Source organism: Leuciscus leuciscus, assembly GCF_965113295.1.
Source record: "Leuciscus leuciscus genome assembly, chromosome: 16".
NCBI lineage: Eukaryota > Metazoa > Chordata > Actinopteri > Cypriniformes > Leuciscidae > Leuciscus > Leuciscus leuciscus.
This window is the reverse complement of record NC_138740.1, coordinates 41,815,007-41,838,632: the sequence shown is the minus strand read 5'-3', so window position 1 is coordinate 41,838,632 and position 23,626 is coordinate 41,815,007. Positions and strand designations below refer to the sequence as shown.

Sequence of the window (23,626 nt, the reverse complement as noted above, 5' to 3'; positions counted from 1 at the left end):
GTTATTACATGAATCACACGGTAATATCAGTATATTGTGCTTCAGATGGGCAGTTATTACATGAATCACACGGTAATATCAGTATATTGTGCTTCAGATGGGCAGTTATTACATTAATATGATAATATCGGTATATTGTGCTTCAGATGGGCAGTTATTACATGAATCACACGGTAATATCAGTATATTGTGCTTCAGATGGGCAGTTATTACATGAATCACACGGTAATATCAGTATATTGTGCTTCAGATGGGCAGTTATTACATTAATATGATAATATCGGTATATTGTGCTTCAGATGGGCAGTTATTACATGAATCACACGGTAATATCAGTATATTGTGCTTCAGATGGGCAGTTATTACATTAATATGATAATATCGGTATATTGTGCTTCAGATGGGCAGTTATTACATGAATCACACGGTAATATCAGTATATTGTGCTTCAGATGGGCAGTTATTACATTAATATGATAATATCGGTATATTGTGCTTCAGATGGGCAGTTATTACATGAATCACACGGTAATATCAGTATATTGTGCTTCAGATGGGCAGTTATTACATGAATCACACGGTAATATCAGTATATTGTGCTTCAGATGGGCAGTTATTACATGAATCACACGGTAATATCGGTATATTGTGCTTCAGATGGGCAGTTATTACATTAATATGATAATATCGGTATATTGTGCTTCAGATGGGCAGTTATTACATTAATATGATAATATCGGTATATTGTGCTTCAGATGGGCAGTTATTACATGAATCACACGGTAATATCAGTATATTGTGCTTCAGATGGGCAGTTATTACATGAATCACACGGTAATATCAGTATATTGTGCTTCAGATGGGCAGTTATTACATGAATCACACGGTAATATCGGTATATTGTGCTTCAGATGGGCAGTTATTACATTAATATGATAATATCGGTATATTGTGCTTCAGATGGGCAGTTATTACATTAATATGATAATATCGGTACATTGTGCTTCAGATGGGCAGTTATTACATTAATATGATAATATCGGTATATTGTGCTTCAGATGGGCAGTTATTACATTAATATGATAATATCGGTATATTGTGCTTCAGATGGGCAGTGTATCGCGGCAGCTTCGGGAAACGCTCGTCTCGTATCACAGTCTGAATGACACCGAGTGGAACATCGCTAAGAAATCAGTGAGTTCCCTTTAAATCCTGTCAGTTAAATATTTCCCGCATGTGAGTTTAGCGCGTTTCAAACACGTCAGTTCTTTTTCTCCGCTCTTTCAGAAGCATGTGACCGTTTGGAGGAAACCATCGGACGAGTTCGGCGGCTTTCTGTGAGTTTACAGTCGCTAAACAGCAGCGCTAATCGAGGGAACCAGTAATGAACGATGGTTTGTTTGTGCAGATATAAAGCCGAAGGAACTGTGGCGGATAATCCGCGCAGGATCATCGAGTTCATGATTCCCGGACCCCGCAGGCTGGAGTGGGACAGTCTGATGACGTCACTGGAGATCGTGAAAACACTGGACGAGCCGGTGAATGTCCATGTTAATGTGCAACTGAGTTATGAAAGCGGGTGAATGTTCAACACGCGATAACCTGACCATAACCTGACCATAAACTGGCCATAAACACCCTACACAGCATTATCTATAGATTACTCCTCCAGAATCTGCAGATTTACGTCTGCCACGCGATGTAATTAAACTGTTCAGGGATAAACATTCTATGAAAGCCATTTAACGCTGTAAAGCCTGAAATGCAATAATTGTCAGACTTTATATATATAATTAGAAGAACAGTTTATTGAAGCTTTAGAAAAAAAAGCTTGTTAAGGACAATATTTTTCATTGATTTTTATAACACTATAGCAGATACGGACATTTAATGTGTATAAATATCAATATCTGCCAATAATATGTCTTAGTAAGATGATATTTAATGCTTAGTTTTATGATCAAAGCTCTGTAGTTTAAAACATATAATACAATGATGATTGAGAGATGAACAAACAAACCTTCCTCATAAGCCTGATCATATTTGATGCTCATGATTCTTATATTAAATGATGATTGATAATCAAGCTAACCTGCTTCAGTGCAGCTGAAATATTACTAACAATATAAAATTGTTGCGTTTCCTTGATGAAATCAGTGCAGATTTGACAGCAGAAAGACTCGTGACGCTCGAGCTGGAGTTTGTACAGTTGATGGAGTGTGTAGTCTGAGTGTAATACGAGTGTGTGTTCATCAGGTCTGAGTGTAATACGAGTGTGTGTTCATCAGGTCTGAGTGTAATACAAGTGTGTGTTCATCAGGTCTGAGTGTAGAGTGTGTGTTCATCAGGTCTGAGTGTAGAGTGTGTGTTCATCAGGTCTGAGTGTAGTGTGTGTTCATCAGGTCTGAGTGTAGTGTGTGTGTTCATCAGGTCTGAGTGTAGAGTGTGTGTTCATCAGGTCTGAGTGTAGTGTGTGTGTTCATCAGGTCTGAGTGTAGAGTGTGTGTTCATCAGGTCTGAGTGTAGTGTGTGTGTTCATCAGGTCTGAGTGTAGAGTGTGTGTTCATCAGGTCTGAGTGTAGTGTGTGTGTTCATCAGGTCTGAGTGTAGAGTGTGTGTTCATCAGGTCTGAGTGTAGTGTGTGTGTTCATCAGGTCTGAGTGTAGTGTGTGTGTTCATCAGGTCTGAGTGTAGAGTGTGTGTTCATCAGGTCTGAGTGTAGAGTGTGTGTTCATCAGGTCTGAGTGTAGAGTGTGTTCATCAGGTCTGAGTGTAGAGTGTGTGTTCATCAGGTCTGAGTGTAGAGTGTGTGTTCATCAGGTCTGAGTGTAGTGTGTGTGTTCATCAGGTCTGAGTGTAGTGTGTGTGTTCATCAGGTCTGAGTGTAGTGTGTGTGTTCATCAGGTCTGAGTGTAGTGTGTGTGTTCATCAGGTCTGAGTGTAGTGTGTGTGTTCATCAGGTCTGAGTGTAGAGTGTGTGTTCATCAGGTCTGAGTGTAGTGTGTGTGTTCATCAGGTCTGAGTGTAGTGTGTGTGTTCTCTCTAGTAATCTGTAGTTCTCTGTAGTGTGTGTGTTCTCTCTAGTAATATGGCTCATAGTCTTAGAGCTCAAACATGACAATCTGGGGCTCAGGTCAGGAAGCAGACAGACTGGCTAAACCGACCGTCTGCTAGCGGCCTCGCGTCACCAAGGTCAGATAAATCCTATCACATAGAGCCTCTTTCACCTAGCTATCATCATATAGAGACTGTGTCTGTTCCCCGAATTTGGAAATCCAAAAAACGTTTTAACCCATCTAAGGTTAAAAATTTAATTGATGTTCAACAAATAAAAAACAGCTATAATACAGATGAGCAAATGCTAAAGCTTGGGTTGCTGAATATTCGATCCCTTACTTCAAAAGCACTCATTGTTAATGATATGATTTCAGATAATAACCTAGATGTGCTGTGTTTGACAGAAACCTGGCTAAAACCAAACGATTACATTACTTTAAATGAATCAACCCCGCAAGATTACTGTTATAAACATGAGCCTCGTCTGAAACGCAAAGGAGGAGGTGTTGCTGTAATTTATAGTAATAGCTTCAAAACCACTAAGAAATCAAGTTTTAAATATAATTCTTTTGAAGCATTGGTGCTTAATGTAAAAATATATAGTGTAAACGATAAATCACGTTTGAGATTTGTGCTGGCTACTGTATACAGGCCACCAGGGCACCATACAGACTTTATCAAAGAATTTGCTGACTTTCTATCAGAATTAATATTGGCTGCAGATAAAGTACTAATTGTTGGTGATTTTAATATACACATCGATAATGAAAAAGATGCATTGGGATTGGCATTTAAAGACATTGTAAATTCAATTGGAGTTAGACAACACGTGTCAGGACCTACTCATCGTCGTAATCATACTCTAGATCTAATATTATCACACGGAATAAATGTTGATGCCGTTGAAATTCTGCAGCAGAGCGATGACATCTCAGATCATTATCTAGTCTCGTGTAAATTACATTTAGCCAAGGCTGCAAAGCCGACTCCGTGTTTCAAATATGTGAGACCTATCACTTCTGCTACTAAAGATTGCTTTATTAATAATCTTCCTGATCAGTTTCATCATCTCAGCATCCCGGATAGCTTAGAAGAACTTGATATTGCAACAGAAACTTTTAACTCTCTCTTTTCCAGCACTTTAGACACAGTTGCTCCGTTGCGCTTAAAGAAGATTAAAGAAAATAGTCCAACGCCGTGGTACAACGAGCACACTCGGCCCTTAAGAGAGCAGCCAGAAAAATGGAGCGCAACTGGAAGAAAACGAAACTAGAGGTATTTCGCATTTCATGGAAAGAGAGCTCGATTACTTACAGAGAGGCTTTAAAAGCTGCTAGATCTGCTTATTTTTCAACCCTATTAGAAGAAAATAAACATAATCCTAGGTATTTATTTGAAACGGTGGCTAAACTAACGAAAAATAAATCTTCAAGCCCAGAAGTTTCCAAGCAACACAGCAGTAATGACTTTATGAACTTCTTCACTTATAAGATTGATAATATCAGGGACAAAATTATAACTATGCAACCGTCTACTACAGTATCGCATCAGGCAGTGCATTGTAGCCTCCCTGAGGAAAAATTTGATTCGTTCGTTGCTATAGGAGAGGAAGAATTTACTAAACTCACTAAATCATCTAAATCGACAACATGTATGTTAGACCCTATACCGACTAAGCTACTGAAAGAGATGCTTCCAGAGGTCATAGATCCTCTTCTTAATATCATTAATTCATCTTTGTCTCTAGGATACGTACCAAAAAACTTTAAGCTGGCTATGATTAAACCGCTTGTTAAAAAAACGCAACTTGATCCTACAGAATTAGTCAATTATAGGCCGATCTCTAATCTACCTTTTCTGTCAAAGATATTAGAAAAGGCAGTATCCTCACAACTGTGTTCCTTTTTTGAAAGAAATGATATCTGCGAGGATTTCCAGTCAGGATTTAGACCTTACCATAGTACTGAGACAGCTCTCGTTAGAGTCACAAATGATTTGCTCTTATCATCCGATCGTGGTTGTATCTCTCTATTAGTGTTACTCGATCTTAGTGCTGCATTTGACACCATTGACCACAACGTTCTTTTAAATAGATTAGAACATTATGTTGGCATTACGGGAAATGCACTAGCATGGTTTAAATCATACTTATCTGACCGTTATCAGTTTGTAGCAGTAAATTAAGAGATGTCTCATCGATCACAAGTTCAGTATGGTGTACCACAAGGCTCAGTACTAGGACCGCTGCTGTTCACTCTGTACATGCTACCCTTAGGAGATATCATTAGGAAACATGGAATTAGTTTTCACTGTTATGCTGATGATACTCAGCTGTATATTTCTTCAAAACCTAACGAAACTTATCAATTCACAAAATTAACGGAATGCATAGCAGATATAAAAAATTGGATGACTCGTAATTTCCTACTTCTAAATTCTGAAAAAACAGAGTTTCTAATTATTGGACAAAAAACTTCCTCACGTAATAACCTAGAATACTGTCTAACACTCGATGGCTGCTCTGTTAAGTCTTCGTCGTCGGTTAGGAACCTGGGGGTGCTCTTTGATACCAATCTTTCATTTGAAAGTCACGTGTCTAGTGTCTGTAAAACTGCATTTTTCCATCTTAAAAATATATCTAAATTACGCCATATGCTCTCATTGACAAATGCGGAACAATTAGTTCATGCGTTCATGACCTCAAGGCTAGATTATTGTAATGCTCTACTGGGTGGTTGCCCTGCACGTTTAATAAACAAACTACAGCTGGTTCAAAACGCAGCAGCTCGAGTTCTTACCAGAACCAGGAAGTATGACCATATTAGCCCAGTTCTGTCAAAACTGCATTGGCTCCCTATTAAACATCGCATAAATTTTAAAATATTGCTGATTACTTACAAAGCACTAAATGGTTTAGCTCTGCAGTACTTGAGCGAGCTCTTAACGCATTATAGTCCTTCACGTCTATTGCGATCTCAAAATTCTGGCCAGTTGATAATACCTAGAATATCAAAATCGACTGCTGGCGGTAGATCCTTTTCCTATTTAGCACCAAAACTCTGGAACAGTCTTCCTACCATTGTCAGGGAAGCAGACACACTCTGTCAGTTCAAAGCCAGATTAAAGACACATCTCTTTGACCTAGCATTCACATAATACATTATAGACTTCTATAATTTAATGTTAGGCTGCATAGATTAGGTCAGCCGGAACCGGGAACACTTCCCATAAATCCTGATGTACTCGTTACATCATGAGAAGAATGGCATCTACGCTAATTTTAGTGTCTGTGTTTATCCCGAGGTTTTCCTGCAGCCTGCCGGATCCGGGCCGTATCCAGATCTGACGAAGGACCTTCGCCTGGACCCGATGACAACCCAGTGCTGAAGTGCAAACTAGTCTGTCCCTATGGAGGATCCCTTTACCACTCTACAGATAAGGCGTTGTCGGGAAAATTCGTTTCGCGTTCCTACCCCTAAGCGACAAAATAAAATAAAATTCTTTATCAAAATTTATAAGGAAAGACAAGTACTTTTACTTTGCTTTTTACATTTACATTTACATTTACATTTATTCATTTAGCTGACGCTTCTATCCAAAGCGACTTACAATTGCTATATATGTCAGAGGTCGCACGCCTCTGGAGCAACTAGGGGTTAAGTGTCTTGCTCAGGGACACATTGGTGTCTCACAGTGGATTCGAACCCGGGTCTCTCACACCAAAGGCATGTGTCTTATCCATTGCGCCACTACCACCCCTTTTAGGCTTGGCTTGTAGGGAAAATCCAAACCTGCGTAATTTCAAATGCACATAACTATAGAACCCATTCTAAATGCGCATGTGAACGCCATCAGTGTTTCTCACAGGTTCGCGTTTAAAGTCTGTGTAGAGAGAATGGTGTCGTCTTAGCGGCCCCTAATTTAAAAACAAATGATCGTTGCGACGGAAGCAAATCAATCAAAACTAACTTTAGATGGAAAATAACTTAACTCTGCTATAAAGCCAAAACAATCTCTGTTACCTTAAATTATACGCTTATCTCTGTGAAGCTGCTTTGAAACAATCTACGTTGTTAAAAGCGCTATATAAATGAAGATGACTTGACTTGTTCATCAGGTCTGAGTGTAGTGTGTGTGTTCATCAGGTCTGAGTATAATACGAGTGTGTGTTCATCAGGTCTGAGTGTAATACAAGTGTGTGTTCATCAGGTCTGAGTGTAATACAAGTGTGTGTTCATCAGGTCTGAGTGTAATACAAGTGTGTGTTCATCAGGTCTGAGTGTAGTGTGTGTGTTCATCAGGTCTGAGTGTAGAGTGTGTGTTCATCAGGTCTGAGTGTAGTGTGTGTGTTCATCAGGTCTGAGTGTAGAGTGTGTGTTCATCAGGTCTGAGTGTAGTGTGTGTGTTCATCAGGTCTGAGTGTAGAGTGTGTGTTCATCAGGTCTGAGTGTAGAGTGTGTGTTCATCAGGTCTGAGTGTAATACGAGTGTGTGTTCATCAGGTCTGAGTGTAATCTGAGTGTGTTCATCAGGTCTGAGTGTAGAGTGTGTGTTCATCAGGTCTGAGTGTAGAGTGTGTGTTCATCAGGTCTGAGTGTAGTGTGTGTGTTCATCAGGTCTGAGTGTAGAGTGTGTGTTCATCAGGTCTGAGTGTAGTGTGTGTGTTCATCAGGTCTGAGTGTAGAGTGTGTGTTCATCAGGTCTGAGTGTAGAGTGTGTGTTCATCAGGTCTGAGTGTAGAGTGTGTGTTCATCAGGTCTGAGTGTAGAGTGTGTGTTCATCAGGTCTGAGTGTAATACGAGTGTGTGTTCATCAGGTCTGAGTGTAATCTGAGTGTGTTCAGGTCTGAGTGTAATCTGAGTGTGTTCATCAGGTCTGAGTGTAGAGTGTGTGTTCATCAGGTCTGAGTGTAGAGTGTGTGTTCATCAGGTCTGAGTGTAGTGTGTGTTCATCAGGTCTGAGTGTAGTGTGTATGTTCATCAGGTCTGAGTGTAATACGAGTGTGTGTTCATCAGGTCTGAGTGTAGTGTGTGTGTTCATCAGGTCTGAGTGTAATACGAGTGTGTGTTCATCAGGTCTGAGTGTAATACGAGTGTGTGTTCATCAGGTCTGAGTGTAATACGAGTGTGTGTTCATCAGGTCTGAGTGTAATACGAGTGTGTGTTCATCAGGTCTGAGTGTAATACGAGTGTGTGTTCATCAGGTCTGAGTGTAGTGTGTGTGTTCATCAGGTCTGAGTGTAGAGTGTGTGTTCAGGTCTGAGTGTAGAGTGTGTGTTCATCAGGTCTGAGTGTAGAGTGTGTGTTCATCAGGTCTGAGTGTAATACGAGTGTGTGTTCATCAGGTCTGAGTGTAGAGTGTGTGTTCATCAGGTCTGAGTGTAGAGTGTGTGTTCATCAGGTCTGAGTGTAATACGAGTGTGTGTTCATCAGGTCTGAGTGTAGAGTGTGTGTTCATCAGGTCTGAGTGTAATACGAGTGTGTGTTCATCAGGTCTGAGTGTAATACGAGTGTGTGTTCATCAGGTCTGAGTGTAGAGTGTGTGTTCATCAGGTCTGAGTGTAGAGTGTGTGTTCATCAGGTCTGAGTGTAGTGTGTGTGTTCATCAGGTCTGAGTGTAGTGTGTGTGTTCATCAGGTCTGAGTGTAATACGAGTGTGTGTTCATCAGGTCTGAGTGTAATACGAGTGTGTGTTCATCAGGTCTGAGTGTAATACGAGTGTGTGTTCATCAGGTCTGAGTGTAATCTGAGTGTGTTCATCAGGTCTGAGTGTAGAGTGTGTGTTCATCAGGTCTGAGTGTAATACGAGTGTGTGTTCATCAGGTCTGAGTGTAGAGTGTGTGTTCATCAGGTCTGAGTGTAATACGAGTGTGTGTTCATCAGGTCTGAGTGTAGAGTGTGTGTTCATCAGGTCTGAGTGTAATACGAGTGTGTGTTCATCAGGTCTGAGTGTAATACGAGTGTGTGTTCATCAGGTCTGAGTGTAATCCGAGTGTGTGTTCATCAGGTCTGAGTGTAATACGAGTGTGTGTTCATCAGGTCTGAGTGTAATTCGAGTGTGTGTTCATCAGGTCTGAGTGTAGAGTGTGTGTTCATCAGGTCTGAGTGTAGAGTGTGTGTTCATCAGGTCTGAGTGTAGAGTGTGTGTTCATCAGGTCTGAGTGTAGAGTGTGTGTTCATCAGGTCTGAGTGTAATACGAGTGTGTGTTCATCAGGTCTGAGTGTAATTCGAGTGTGTGTTCATCAGGTCTGAGTGTAGAGTGTGTGTTCATCAGGTCTGAATGTAGAGTGTGTGTTCATCAGGTCTGAGTGTAGAGTGTGTGTTCATCAGGTCTGAGTGTAGAGTGTGTGTTCATCAGGTCTGAGTGTAATACGAGTGTGTGTTCATCAGGTCTGAGTGTAGAGTGTGTGTTCATCAGGTCTGAGTGTAGAGTGTGTTCATCAGGTCTGAGTGTAGTGTGTGTGTTCATCAGGTCTGAGTGTAGTGTGTGTGTTCATCAGGTCTGAGTGTAGAGTGTGTGTTCATCAGGTCTGAGTGTAGAGTGTGTTCATCAGGTCTGAGTGTAGAGTGTGTGTTCATCAGGTCTGAGTGTAGTGTGTGTGTTCATCAGGTCTGAGTGTAGTGTGTGTTCATCAGGTCTGAGTGTAGAGTGTGTGTTCATCAGGTCTGAGTGTAGTGTGTGTTCATCAGGTCTGAGTGTAGTGTGTGTGTTCATCAGGTCTGAGTGTAGAGTGTGTGTTCATCAGGTCTGAGTGTAGTGTGTGTGTTCATCAGGTCTGAGTGTAGTGTGTGTGTTCATCAGGTCTGAGTGTAGTGTGTGTTCATCAGGTCTGAGTGTAGAGTGTGTGTTCATCAGGTCTGAGTGTAGAGTGTGTTCATCAGGTCTGAGTGTAGTGTGTGTGTTCATCAGGTCTGAGTGTAGTGTGTGTGTTCATCAGGTCTGAGTGTAGAGTGTGTGTTCATCAGGTCTGAGTGTAGAGTGTGTTCATCAGGTCTGAGTGTAGAGTGTGTGTTCATCAGGTCTGAGTGTAGTGTGTGTGTTCATCAGGTCTGAGTGTAGTGTGTGTTCATCAGGTCTGAGTGTAGAGTGTGTGTTCATCAGGTCTGAGTGTAGTGTGTGTTCATCAGGTCTGAGTGTAGTGTGTGTGTTCATCAGGTCTGAGTGTAGAGTGTGTGTTCATCAGGTCTGAGTGTAGTGTGTGTGTTCATCAGGTCTGAGTGTAGTGTGTGTGTTCATCAGGTCTGAGTGTAGAGTGTGTGTTCATCAGGTCTGAGTGTAGTGTGTGTGTTCATCAGGTCTGAGTGTAGTGTGTGTTCATCAGGTCTGAGTGTAGAGTGTGTGTTCATCAGGTCTGAGTGTAGTGTGTGTGTTCATCAGGTCTGAGTGTAGTGTGTGTGTTCATCAGGTCTGAGTGTAGAGTGTGTGTTCATCAGGTCTGAGTGTAGTGTGTGTTCATCAGGTCTGAGTGTAGAGTGTGTGTTCATCAGGTCTGAGTGTAGTGTGTGTGTTCATCAGGTCTGAGTGTAGTGTGTGTGTTCATCAGGTCTGAGTGTAGTGTGTGTGTTCATCAGGTCTGAGTGTAGAGTGTGTGTTCATCAGGTCTGAGTGTAGTGTGTGTTCATCAGGTCTGAGTGTAGAGTGTGTGTTCATCAGGTCTGAGTGTAGTGTGTGTGTTCATCAGGTCTGAGTGTAGTGTGTGTTCATCAGGTCTGAGTGTAGAGTGTGTGTTCATCAGGTCTGAGTGTAGAGTGTGTGTTCATCAGGTCTGAGTGTAATACGAGTGTGTTCATCAGGTCTGAGTGTAGAGTGTGTGTTCATCAGGTCTGAGTGTAGAGTGTGTGTTCATCAGGTCTGAGTGTAGAGTGTGTTCATCAGGTCTGAGTGTAGAGTGTGTGTTCATCAGGTCTGAGTGTAGAGTGTGTTCATCAGGTCTGAGTGTAGAGTGTGTGTTCATCAGGTCTGAGTGTAGTGTGTGTTCATCAGGTCTGAGTGTAGAGTGTGTGTTCATCAGGTCTGAGTGTAGTGTGTGTTCATCAGGTCTGAGTGTAGTGTGTGTGTTCATCAGGTCTGAGTGTAGTGTGTGTTCATCAGGTCTGAGTGTAGTGTGTGTGTTCATCAGGTCTGAGTGTAGTGTGTGTTCATCAGGTCTGAGTGTAGTGTGTGTGTTCATCAGGTCTGAGTGTAGAGTGTGTGTTCATCAGGTCTGAGTGTAGTGTGTGTTCATCAGGTCTGAGTGTAGTGTGTGTGTTCATCAGGTCTGAGTGTAGAGTGTGTGTTCATCAGGTCTGAGTGTAGTGTGTGTTCATCAGGTCTGAGTGTAGAGTGTGTGTTCATCAGGTCTGAGTGTAGAGTGTGTGTTCATCAGGTCTGAGTGTAGTGTGTGTGTTCATCAGGTCTGAGTGTAGAGTGTGTTCATCAGGTCTGAGTGTAGTGTGTGTTCATCAGGTCTGAGTGTAGAGTGTGTTCATCAGGTCTGAGTGTAGTGTGTGTTCATCAGGTCTGAGTGTAGAGTGTGTGTTCATCAGGTCTGAGTGTAGAGTGTGTGTTCATCAGGTCTGAGTGTAGTGTGTGTGTTCATCAGGTCTGAGTGTAGAGTGTGTGTTCATCAGGTCTGAGTGTAGTGTGTGTTCATCAGGTCTGAGTGTAGAGTGTGTGTTCATCAGGTCTGAGTGTAGAGTGTGTTCATCAGGTCTGAGTGTAGAGTGTGTGTTCATCAGGTCTGAGTGTAGTGTGTGTTCATCAGGTCTGAGTGTAGAGTGTGTGTGTTCAGGTCTGAGTGTAGAGTGTGTGTTCATCAGGTCTGAGTGTAGAGTGTGTTCATCAGGTCTGAGTGTAGTGTGTGTTCATCAGGTCTGAGTGTAGAGTGTGTGTGTTCAGGTCTGAGTGTAGAGTGTGTGTTCATCAGGTCTGAGTGTAGTGTGTGTGTTCATCAGGTCTGAGTGTAGAGTGTGTTCATCAGGTCTGAGTGTAGTGTGTGTTCATCAGGTCTGAGTGTAGAGTGTGTTCATCAGGTCTGAGTGTAGAGTGTGTTCATCAGGTCTGAGTGTAGAGTGTGTGTTCATCAGGTCTGAGTGTAGAGTGTGTTCATCAGGTCTGAGTGTAGAGTGTGTTCATCAGGTCTGAGTGTAGAGTGTGTTCATCAGGTCTGAGTGTAGAGTGTGTGTTCATCAGGTCTGAGTGTAGAGTGTGTTCATCAGGTCTGAGTGTAGAGTGTGTTCATCAGGTCTGAGTGTAGAGTGTGTTCATCAGGTCTGAGTGTAGAGTGTGTGTGTTCAGGTCTGAGTGTAGTGTGTGTTCATCAGGTCTGAGTGTAGTGTGTGTGTTCATCAGGTCTGAGTGTAGTGTGTGTTCATCAGGTCTGAGTGTAGAGTGTGTGTTCATCAGGTCTGAGTGTAGTGTGTGTTCATCAGGTCTGAGTGTAGAGTGTGTGTGTTCAGGTCTGAGTGTAGTGTGTGTTCATCAGGTCTGAGTGTAGTGTGTGTGTTCATCAGGTCTGAGTGTAGTGTGTGTTCATCAGGTCTGAGTGTAGAGTGTGTGTTCATCAGGTCTGAGTGTAGTGTGTGTGTGTTCATCAGGTCTGAGTGTAGTGTGTGTGTTCATCAGGTCTGAGTGTAGTGTGTGTGTTCATCAGGTCTGAGTGTAGTGTGTGTGTTCATCAGGTCTGAGTGTAGAGTGTGTGTGTTCAGGTCTGAGTGTAGTGTGTGTTCATCAGGTCTGAGTGTAGAGTGTGTGTTCATCAGGTCTGAGTGTAGAGTGTGTTCATCAGGTCTGAGTGTAGAGTGTGTGTTCATCAGGTCTGAGTGTAGTGTGTGTTCATCAGGTCTGAGTGTAGTGTGTGTGTTCATCAGGTCTGAGTGTAGTGTGTGTTCATCAGGTCTGAGTGTAGAGTGTGTGTGTTCAGGTCTGAGTGTAGTGTGTGTGTTCATCAGGTCTGAGTGTAGAGTGTGTTCATCAGGTCTGAGTGTAGAGTGTGTGTTCATCAGGTCTGAGTGTAGAGTGTGTGTGTTCAGGTCTGAGTGTAGTGTGTGTGTTCATCAGGTCTGAGTGTAGTGTGTGTTCATCAGGTCTGAGTGTAGAGTGTGTGTGTTCAGGTCTGAGTGTAGAGTGTGTGTTCATCAGGTCTGAGTGTAGAGTGTGTGTTCATCAGGTCTGAGTGTAATACGAGTGTGTGTTCATCAGGTCTGAGTGTAGAGTGTGTTCATCAGGTCTGAGTGTAGAGTGTGTGTTCAGGTCTGCGTGTAGAGTGTGTGTTCATCAGGTCTGAGTGTAGAGTGTGTGTTCATCAGGTCTGAGTGTAGAGTGTGTGTTCAGGTCTGAGTGTAGTGTGTGTGTTCATCAGGTCTGAGTGTAGTGTGTGTTCATCAGGTCTGAGTGTAGTGTGTGTGTTCATCAGGTCTGAGTGTAGTGTGTGTGTTCATCAGGTCTGAGTGTAGAGTGTGTGTTCATCAGGTCTGAGTGTAGTGTGTGTGTTCATCAGGTCTGAGTGTAGAGTGTGTTCATCAGGTCTGAGTGTAGAGTGTGTTCATCAGGTCTGAGTGTAGAGTGTGTTCATCAGGTCTGAGTGTAGAGTGTGTTCATCAGGTCTGAGTGTAGAGTGTGTTCATCAGGTCTGAGTGTAGAGTGTGTTCATCAGGTCTGAGTGTAGTGTGTGTGTTCATCAGGTCTGAGTGTAGTGTGTGTTCATCAGGTCTGAGTGTAGTGTGTGTGTTCATCAGGTCTGAGTGTAGAGTGTGTGTTCATCAGGTCTGAGTGTAGTGTGTGTGTTCATCAGGTCTGAGTGTAGAGTGTGTTCATCAGGTCTGAGTGTAGAGTGTGTGTTCATCAGGTCTGAGTGTAATACGAGTGTGTGTTCATCAGGTCTGAGTGTAGTGTGTGTTCATCAGGTCTGAGTGTAATACGAGTGTGTGTTCATCAGGTCTGAGTGTAGAGTGTGTGTTCATCAGGTCTGAGTGTAGTGTGTGTGTTCATCAGGTCTGAGTGTAGAGTGTGTTCATCAGGTCTGAGTGTAGTGTGTGTGTTCATCAGGTCTGAGTGTAGAGTGTGTTCATCAGGTCTGAGTGTAGAGTGTGTTCATCAGGTCTGAGTGTAGAGTGTGTGTTCATCAGGTCTGAGTGTAGTGTGTGTGTTCATCAGGTCTGAGTGTAGAGTGTGTTCATCAGGTCTGAGTGTAGAGTGTGTTCATCAGGTCTGAGTGTAGAGTGTGTGTTCATCAGGTCTGAGTGTAGTGTGTGTTCATCAGGTCTGAGTGTAGTGTGTGTTCATCAGGTCTGAGTGTAGAGTGTGTGTTCATCAGGTCTGAGTGTAATACGAGTGTGTGTTCATCAGGTCTGAGTGTAGTGTGTGTTCATCAGGTCTGAGTGTAATACGAGTGTGTGTTCATCAGGTCTGAGTGTAGAGTGTGTTCATCAGGTCTGAGTGTAGAGTGTGTGTTCATCAGGTCTGAGTGTAGAGTGTGTGTTCATCAGGTCTGAGTGTAATACGAGTGTGTGTTCATCAGGTCTGAGTGTAATACGAGTGTGTGTTCATCAGGTCTGAGTGTAGTGTGTGTTCATCAGGTCTGAGTGTAGAGTGTGTGTTCATCAGGTCTGAGTGTAATACGAGTGTGTGTTCATCAGGTCTGAGTGTAATACGAGTGTGTGTTCATCAGGTCTGAGTGTAGAGTGTGTGTTCATCAGGTCTGAGTGTAATACGAGTGTGTGTTCATCAGGTCTGAGTGTAATACGAGTGTGTGTTCATCAGGTCTGAGTGTAATACGAGTGTGTGTTCATCAGGTCTGAGTGTAATACGAGTGTGTGTTCATCAGGTCTGAGTGTAGTGTGTGTTCATCAGGTCTGAGTGTAGAGTGTGTGTTCATCAGGTCTGAGTGTAGAGTGTGTGTTCATCAGGTCTGAGTGTAGAGTGTGTGTTCATCAGGTCTGAGTGTAGAGTGTGTGTTCATCAGGTCTGAGTGTAGAGTGTGTGTTCATCAGGTCTGAGTGTAGAGTGTGTGTTCATCAGGTCTGAGTGTAGTGTGTGTTCATCAGGTCTGAGTGTAGTGTGTGTGTTCATCAGGTCTGAGTGTAGAGTGTGTGTTCATCAGGTCTGAGTGTAGAGTGTGTGTTCATCAGGTCTGAGTGTAGAGTGTGTGTTCATCAGGTCTGAGTGTAGAGTGTGTGTTCATCAGGTCTGAGTGTAGAGTGTGTGTTCATCAGGTCTGAGTGTAATGTGTGTTCATCAGGTCTGAGTGTAATTCGAGTGTGTGTTCATCAGGTCTGAGTGTAGTGTGTGTTCATCAGGTCTGAGTGTAGAGTGTGTGTTCATCAGGTCTGAGTGTAGAGTGTGTGTTCATCAGGTCTGAGTGTAGTGTGTGTTCATCAGGTCTGAGTGTAGAGTGTGTGTTCATCAGGTCTGAGTGTAATGTGTGTTCATCAGGTCTGAGTGTAATACGAGTGTGTGTTCATCAGGTCTGAGTGTAGTGTGTGTTCATCAGGTCTGAGTGTAGAGTGTGTGTTCATCAGGTCTGAGTGTAGAGTGTGTGTTCATCAGGTCTGAGTGTAGTGTGTGTTCATCAGGTCTGAGTGTAGAGTGTGTGTTCATCAGGTCTGAGTGTAGAGTGTGTGTTCATCAGGTCTGAGTGTAGTGTGTGTTCATCAGGTCTGAGTGTAGAGTGTGTGTTCATCAGGTCTGAGTGTAATACGAGTGTGTGTTCATCAGGTCTGAGTGTAATACGAGTGTGTGTTCATCAGGTCTGAGTGTAGAGTGTGTGTTCATCAGGTCTGAGTGTAATACGAGTGTGTGTTCATCAGGTCTGAGTGTAATACGAGTGTGTGTTCATCAGGTCTGAGTGTAATACGAGTGTGTGTTCATCAGGTCTGAGTGTAATACGAGTGTGTGTTCATCAGGTCTGAGTGTAGAGTGTGTGTTCATCAGGTCTGAGTGTAGAGTGTGTGTTCATCAGGTCTGAGTGTAGTGTGTGTGTTCATCAGGTCTGAGTGTAGTGTGTGTTCATCAGGTCTGAGTGTAGAGTGTGTGTTCATCAGGTCTGAGTGTAGAGTGTGTGTTCATCAGGTCTGAGTGTAGAGTGTGTGTTCATCAGGTCTGAGTGTAGAGTGTGTGTTCATCAGGTCTGAGTGTAGAGTGTGTGTTCATCAGGTCTGAGTGTAGTGTGTGTTCATCAGGTCTGAGTGTAGTGTGTGTGTTCATCAGGTCTGAGTGTAGAGTGTGTGTTCATCAGGTCTGAGTGTAGAGTGTGTGTTCATCAGGTCTGAGTGTAGAGTGTGTGTTCATCAGGTCTGAGTGTAGAGTGTGTGTTCATCAGGTCTGAGTGTAGAGTGTGTGTTCATCAGGTCTGAGTGTAATGTGTGTTCATCAGGTCTGAGTGTAATTCGAGTGTGTGTTCATCAGGTCTGAGTGTAATACGAGTGTGTGTTCATCAGGTCTGAGTGTAGTGTGTGTTCATCAGGTCTGAGTGTAGAGTGTGTGTTCATCAGGTCTGAGTGTAGAGTGTGTGTTCATCAGGTCTGAGTGTAGTGTGTGTTCATCAGGTCTGAGTGTAGAGTGTGTGTTCATCAGGTCTGAGTGTAGAGTGTGTGTTCATCAGGTCTGAGTGTAGTGTGTGTTCATCAGGTCTGAGTGTAGAGTGTGTGTTCATCAGGTCTGAGTGTAGAGTGTGTGTTCATCAGGTCTGAGTGTAATACGAGTGTGTGTTCATCAGGTCTGAGTGTAGAGTGTGTGTTCATCAGGTCTGAGTGTAATACGAGTGTGTGTTCATCAGGTCTGAGTGTAATACGAGTGTCGCTCGAGCTGGAGTGTGTAGTCGATCAGAGACTGACGGAGATCCACAGGTTTATCAGAGCATGTTGATCATCGAGAGTCTTGGGAATGTGTGTATCAAAGATGATCGAGTGGCTTTACAGGGTTAAATCTGTCCTTGTTTCTGTGGCTCGATACAAGCGTGTGCAGAGATGAGCTGACGAGTGTGTGTGTGTGTGTGTGTGTGTGTGTGTGTGTGTGTGTCCAGGGCTGTTGTGTTGTGAAATACTCCACCGCAGGGCAGCTGTGGAACATCATCTCTCCGCGGGAGTTTGTGGATTTCTCCTACACCTGTGACTATCAGCGCGGCCTGATGTCCTGCGGTCAGTGTGTGTGTGTGTGTGTGTGTTGCTGATTCCTGATGTGTTGCTGACTCCTGACCGTGTGTGTGTGTGTGTGTGTGTGTGTCCAGGCGTGAGTGTGGATCACCCTGAGCTGACCCCAGGGCTGGTTCGGGGGTTTAATCACCCGTGTGGCTGGTTCTGTGTGCCGACGGAGGATCCCGATCTCAGTTCTCTGACCGGATACATCCAGACGGATCTGAAGGGAATGATCCCGCAGAGCGCTGTGGACTCGGCCATGGCGGCGGGACTGGTGCGGTTCTACCGGGAGCTCACACACGCTCTGGCAGCTGAGCCTCCGTGACACACACACACACACACACACACACACACACACACACACACGCATTGGCAGCTGAGCCTCCGTGACACACACACACACACACACACACACGCATTGGCAGCTGAGCCTCCGTGACACACACACACACACACACACACACACACACACACACACACACACGCATTGGCAGCTGAGCCTCCGTGACACACACACACACACACACACACACACACACACACACACGCATTGGCAGCTGAGCCCCCGTGACACACACACACACACACACACACACACGCTCTGGCAGCTGAGCCTCCGTGACACACACACACACACACACACACACACACACACACACACACACACACACACGCATTGGCAGCTGAGCCTCCGTGACACACACACACACACACACACACACACACACACACACACACACACACACACACACACACACACACACACACACACTCTGGTGCTGCTCTCCTCAGAAACTGGACACAATCCTCACAGGACACACTTATTTATTATTGCACCTCATATTTTGTTTTTGTTCACGTTTGCTTTTGGTTTAATGTGATTAAAAACATTGTAATTGTTTAATGCTGGTATAGGGTTAGGGTTTCATAAAATTATGTTTTTTAAATAAATCCTATAAGTAATTTCCTGAGATTCTCTCTCTCTCTCTCTCTCTCTCTCTCTCGCTCTCTCTCTCTCTCTCTCTCTGTCTCTCTCTCTCTGTCTCTCTCTCTCTCTCTCTCTCTCTGTCTCTCTCTCTCCATCTCTCTCTCTCTCTCTCTCTGTCTCTCTCTCTCTCTCTCTCTCTCTGTCTCTCTCTCTCCATCTCTCTCTCTCTCTCTGTCTCTCTCCCCCTCTGTCTCGCCCTCTCTCGCTCTCTCGCTCTCTCTCTCTCTGGGCGACACACGAACACGTGGACTTTATTAAAAATAAACAAATCACAGTTAGTTTGTTTAACTAAGTATTTACATAAACTCTGTGTGTCTGTTCGGCTGATTTGCTACCTAACAGGTTGACGTGAATAAATCTTTTTAATTCTTATTAACCCTTTGATGCATGAATTATGCCAGCCTCAGTAAGGATTGTTTTTATTGCTCTCAGGGCATTAGAGGGTTCCAGATGCCCACTTGAGTGGTCAGTATGTGTTTATGTTTCTGTATTAAACATTCACATTAATACTGTATTTAACAAACTAACAGAGTACGTCGATTTACCCTTACTCTACTCTAGCTCTCCTCTCAGACTGAAATCTGCATTGATCTATTGATGTTTTTTATATGGAAAAACTAGCGATCAGGTGTTTGCAATCTCATCTGAAATGAGCATTACATAAAACATGCATTACATAATCAGATTACTTTTTTTGATGTAAAGTAACGCATTACAGGTAACGTGCATTACGCTTGTTATACAACCAGTGATTCTGTTTAGATGAGAGGAAGAGCTACACGAGTGCGGATGAGAACCCGTGACCTCTGACACGCCAGGCAAGAGTTCTTCCACAAGACCATCGAAACACACGAGCAACCTTCGCGGATCTGTGCGTTTACTCGCGGGATAATTCTCGAACATCGTAATGTTATTTCCATGATTCTTATTGTACACATGTATTGTAAATATGACTGATTTACTTTGCATCTCTCATTTATTTATACAGCGCTTTTTACAATACTGATAGTTTCAGAGCAGTTTTACAGAGATAACAGGAGAATAATGCAGTCAAGTTTGTTTCCAGAAGACAATAGCGTCTCAGTCCAGCTTAAGTAAGTTTAGTTATTTAGTAAAATTATATATAAAGCCGCTTTTATGGAAGTAGAATAATGTCAAATGTTTTTGAAATAAAAAGCCTGTTGAATTGCACTACTTGAAAAAAAATAGGCATTGCATTAACCATGCTTGCATTTTAATGCATTGTATTTTTAGTGCTTACATTTTTATGGGCTGAAATTCAACATGGTTGAATATTTAAGCTGTGAATATTTCAATTAAAAACATTTCAAACACCTTTTCATTATTAAAAATTCAATAATCCATATTCACCTTTCATATTTCACTTCCAAAATATTCAAACTGTTTAAAAATACAACCAATAATATTCAACAGGCAATTTTCGGTCCATTTTATTTCGCTTTGCAAATTCGCTTCCACAAATTCAGTGGTTCAAATTCGACAGTAAATTCAACATTGACGTCCAGGAACTGCAGGAAAAGCAGTAGATTGCCGAGCATACTCTCCATCTGCTGTTAGTCGACCTCACCATCAGGGGGTGCAAAAGCGCTTGTTGTTGACGAAGACATTCATTCATAAAATGAAAATGATTATCTGTGTCAGTATATGCGGAAAAGATGATAAACACACAAAAGCTGTGTTTATGTTTCATTCAATAACTTCATTGTTACTTTCCCTGTGTATTCTACATGTCATCAGCTTTCTCTACCATGAACAGGATTATAATCGGTTTCCCTCAATACCTCATACTCAAGGATTTCCCTTCCGTTGATAGTGATATGAAAGACCAATCTTGCACCTTATTAGGGAAGTAGGCTGTAGGCTATTATATAAGCTACAGGCAAGAAGATGGACTCAGAATATGAACTTAACGCGCAAAGTTTCATGCTGAGCGTTTCGTGATATACTGGCATAAAATCAACACATACATATATATATATTAAGTCAAGTCAAGTTTATTTGTATAGCGCTTTTCACAATACAGATTGTATCAAAGCAGCTTCACAGTATTAAATTTAAATAATACAACAAAGTTTGTTTCAAGAGGAATTTATTGATTGATAAAATTAAATTAAATATCCCCAAAATATCCCCAACTGAGCAAGCCAAAGGCAACAGTGGCAAGGAACCGAAAAACTCCATCAAGTGACCTAAAGGTGTCCTAAAACTCCATCAGGTGACCTAATGGAGAAAAAAAAAACTTGGGAGAACCCAGGCTCAGTCGGCGGCCAGTTCTCCTCTGGCATTTATGAGCTAGAGGCCGGATTGTAGTTTGAACTGTAGGATTATATGAATGCCTGGCTGAAGAGATGCGACTTTAATCTAGTTTTAAACTGGGAGAGCGAGTCTGAGCAACGAACAGTATCAGGAAGACTATTCCAGAGTTTTGGAGCCAAATGTGAAAATGCTCTCCCTCCTTTGGTGGTTCTGGATATCCTAGGTATGACCAAAAGCCTTGAATTTAGTGATCTTAAAGAGCGCGATGGATTATAGGGCGACAGAAGATCCGTTAAATAGACTGGAGCTAAGCCGTTTAGGGCTTTATAAGTCAGTAGCAATACCTTGTAATTAATACGGAACTTTATAGGTAACCAATGCAGTGATGATAAAATCGGTGTTATATGATCATATTTTCTTGATCTAGTAAGAACTCTAGCGGCGGCATTTTGGACTAACTGTAGCTTGTTTATTGAGGATGCAGGACAACCAGCTAATAAAGCATTACAGTAATCCAGTCTCGAGGTCATGAATGCATGAACTAACTTTTCTGCATCAGAAACTGATAGCATATTACGTAGCTTAGCAATGTTTCTAAGGTGGAAAAAGGCTGTTTTTGTAACATATGAAATATGATTTTCAAAAGACAGGTTGCAATCGAGTATAACACCCAGGTCTTTTACTGTAGAGGATAAAGTAACAGGACATCCTATGATGTTAAAGTTGTATTGTGCGAGGTTTTGTGGGCGGTTTTTTGAACCGATAAGTATTACCTCTGTCTTGTCTGGATTTAATAAAAGAAAATTACGGGTCATCCAATCTTTTATATCTTTAACACACTCTGTCAATTTGGAAAATTTTGCGTTTTCATCCGGCCGTGATGAAATATATATTTGAGTGTCATCAGCATAACAATGGAAACTAATTCCATGTTTCCTTATAATATTTCCAAGTGGCATCATATATATTGAAAATAACAGAGGGCCTAATACAGATCCCTGCGGCACTCCATAGTTTACTGGAGTTATGATCGATTTTTCTCCATTTAAATAGACAAAATGGTAGCGGTCAGATAGGTATGATTTGAACCAGCTTAGTGCTTGTCCTTGAACACCAGTATAATTTTGTAGTCGATCTAAGAGTAATGTATGATCTATAGTATCGAACGCAGCACTAAGATCAAGTAAAACTAGTATTGAGATACAGCCTTGGTCAGAAGCTAAAAGTAAATCATTTGTGATTTTAACGAGCGCAGTTTCAGTGCTATGATGCGGTCTGAATCCAGACTGAAACTTTTCATAGATATCATTTTGTTGCAAGAAAGAGCCCAGTTGAGCGGACACCACTTTTTCTAATATTTTAGACATAAATGGAAGATTTGAAATGGGTCTATAATTTGCTAGGTTATTATGATCTAATTGTGGTTTCTTAATGAGAGGTTTTATAACTGCCAGTTTAAATGTTCTTGGAACATGACCTAAAGATAAAGACGAGTTAATAATATTGAGGAGAGGCTCTTCCACTACAGGTAACACTTCTTTCAGTAGTTTAGTTGGTATAGGATCTAATAAACATGTTGTTGTTTTAGATGAAGTGATACGTTTATTTAACTCTTTTTGTTCTATAGTTGTAAAGCACTGTAATTGTTCTTTCGGGGTGATAATTGAAGCTGAATTATAAGGCGCGATTGAAGATTGAACGTTTACAATTGTGGTTCTGATGCTTTCTATTTTCTCAGTGAAGAAGTTCATGAAATCATTACTACTGAACTGTAACGGGATATTTTGTTCGGGTGACGTCTGTTTATTTGTTAGTCTAGCCACGGTGTTAAATAAAAACCTTGGATTATTTTGGTTGTTTTCTATTAGTTTGCGGAGGTGCTCAGCCCTGGCCGCTTTTAGGGCCTTTTTATAACGTGACATACTGTCTTTCCACGCGATTCTAAAGACCTCTAAATTAGTTTGTTTCCATTTACGCTCTAAAATACGGGTTTCTCTCTTTAAAACATGCGTAGTATTGTTATACCATGGTGCTTTATTTTTCTCTCTGACCTTTTTTAATTTAATAGGTGCAACCACATCCAATGTTCTAGAGAGAATGGTGCTCATAGTGCTAGTTAGTTCTTCTAGTTCATCTGTTTGTTTGGGTTCAGGCAGCAGCTGAGACAAATTAGATAAGCAATGCATATTAGTATGCATACGTGTATTGCATTAGCTTAAACTGTCAAAGCGCTTGCATATTGTCCTCCTATTGTTAGTTTAACTGTAAATCGCTTTGGATAAAAGCTTCTGCTAAATGACTAAATGTAAAAATTGGCTTGATATTGGACATTAGCACATTTAGGGACCGTCTCTAAAGTTGCTTACAACATTGGCATACACGTTTCTAACTTCAATAGCAAACTTAAATTTATTTGAATAAATATCAAAAATCCAAAGGGTGCGCATTATGCCTGACACTAAATGAACACTTTACAGTTGGTTTTATGACTGTAAGTCGTTCTATTCAAATGCTATCGGAGTTAGAAACGTGTATACCAAAGTCGTATACACTTTAGAGACGCTCCCTAAATGTGCGAATGTCCAACATCAAGCCAACTTTATGCCAGTCTATCACTGGGAAACGCTCAGCATTAAGCTTTGCGCGTTATTCTGAGTCCATCTGCTTGCCTGCGAGTTTGGTCTTTTACATAACTGTAGTCCATTAAGCTACGTTAAGCGTTGTATATGTCCAGCAGGGGAATCCTGAAGTATTGAGGGAAACCCTAATAGCCTGCATGCAGCACATCGCCACAATATAAAGTTAAGGCAACTAAACAACCAAGAGAAATATATGTCAACCTCAAAAATGTAACATTGGATCTGTATATCCGCATCGGGGAATAACATTATAATCTCGTTCACGGTAGAGAAAGATGCATGTAGGCTACACAGGAAAAGTAACCGTGAAGACACTGAATTTAACATAAAACAGCCGTCATAATAATCACAAATACACTTACATTGCTGTAAATGAGATTTATGAATGAATGACTTGTTCTAACTGTTGCTGGTCTTCAACAAGCGCTTTTGCACCATCTGATGGTGAGGTAGACTAACAGCAGATGGAGAGTATGCTCTGCAATCTACTGCTTTTCCTGCAGTTCCTGGACGTCAATGTTGAATTTACTGTCGAATTTGAACCACTGAATTTG

At 42.1% G+C, this 23,626-nt stretch overlaps 1 protein-coding gene across 1 annotated transcript in view; it reads left to right on the top strand.

The window, feature by feature from the left end:
* The window catches only part of stard4 (StAR related lipid transfer domain containing 4), an 18,222-nt gene extending 423 nt beyond the window's left edge, over positions 1 to 17,799 (top strand). Inside the window, exons 2-6 of the mRNA XM_082140092.1 lie at positions 1,108 to 1,194; positions 1,288 to 1,337; positions 1,409 to 1,538; positions 17,057 to 17,171; positions 17,261 to 17,799. Coding sequence (XP_081996218.1) covers positions 1,108 to 1,194; positions 1,288 to 1,337; positions 1,409 to 1,538; positions 17,057 to 17,171; positions 17,261 to 17,493 — 615 coding nt within the window. The 3' untranslated portion in view covers positions 17,494 to 17,799. The remainder of the gene's footprint in view (positions 1 to 1,107; positions 1,195 to 1,287; positions 1,338 to 1,408; positions 1,539 to 17,056; positions 17,172 to 17,260) is intronic.
* The last annotated feature ends 5,827 nt before the right edge of the window (positions 17,800 to 23,626 follow it).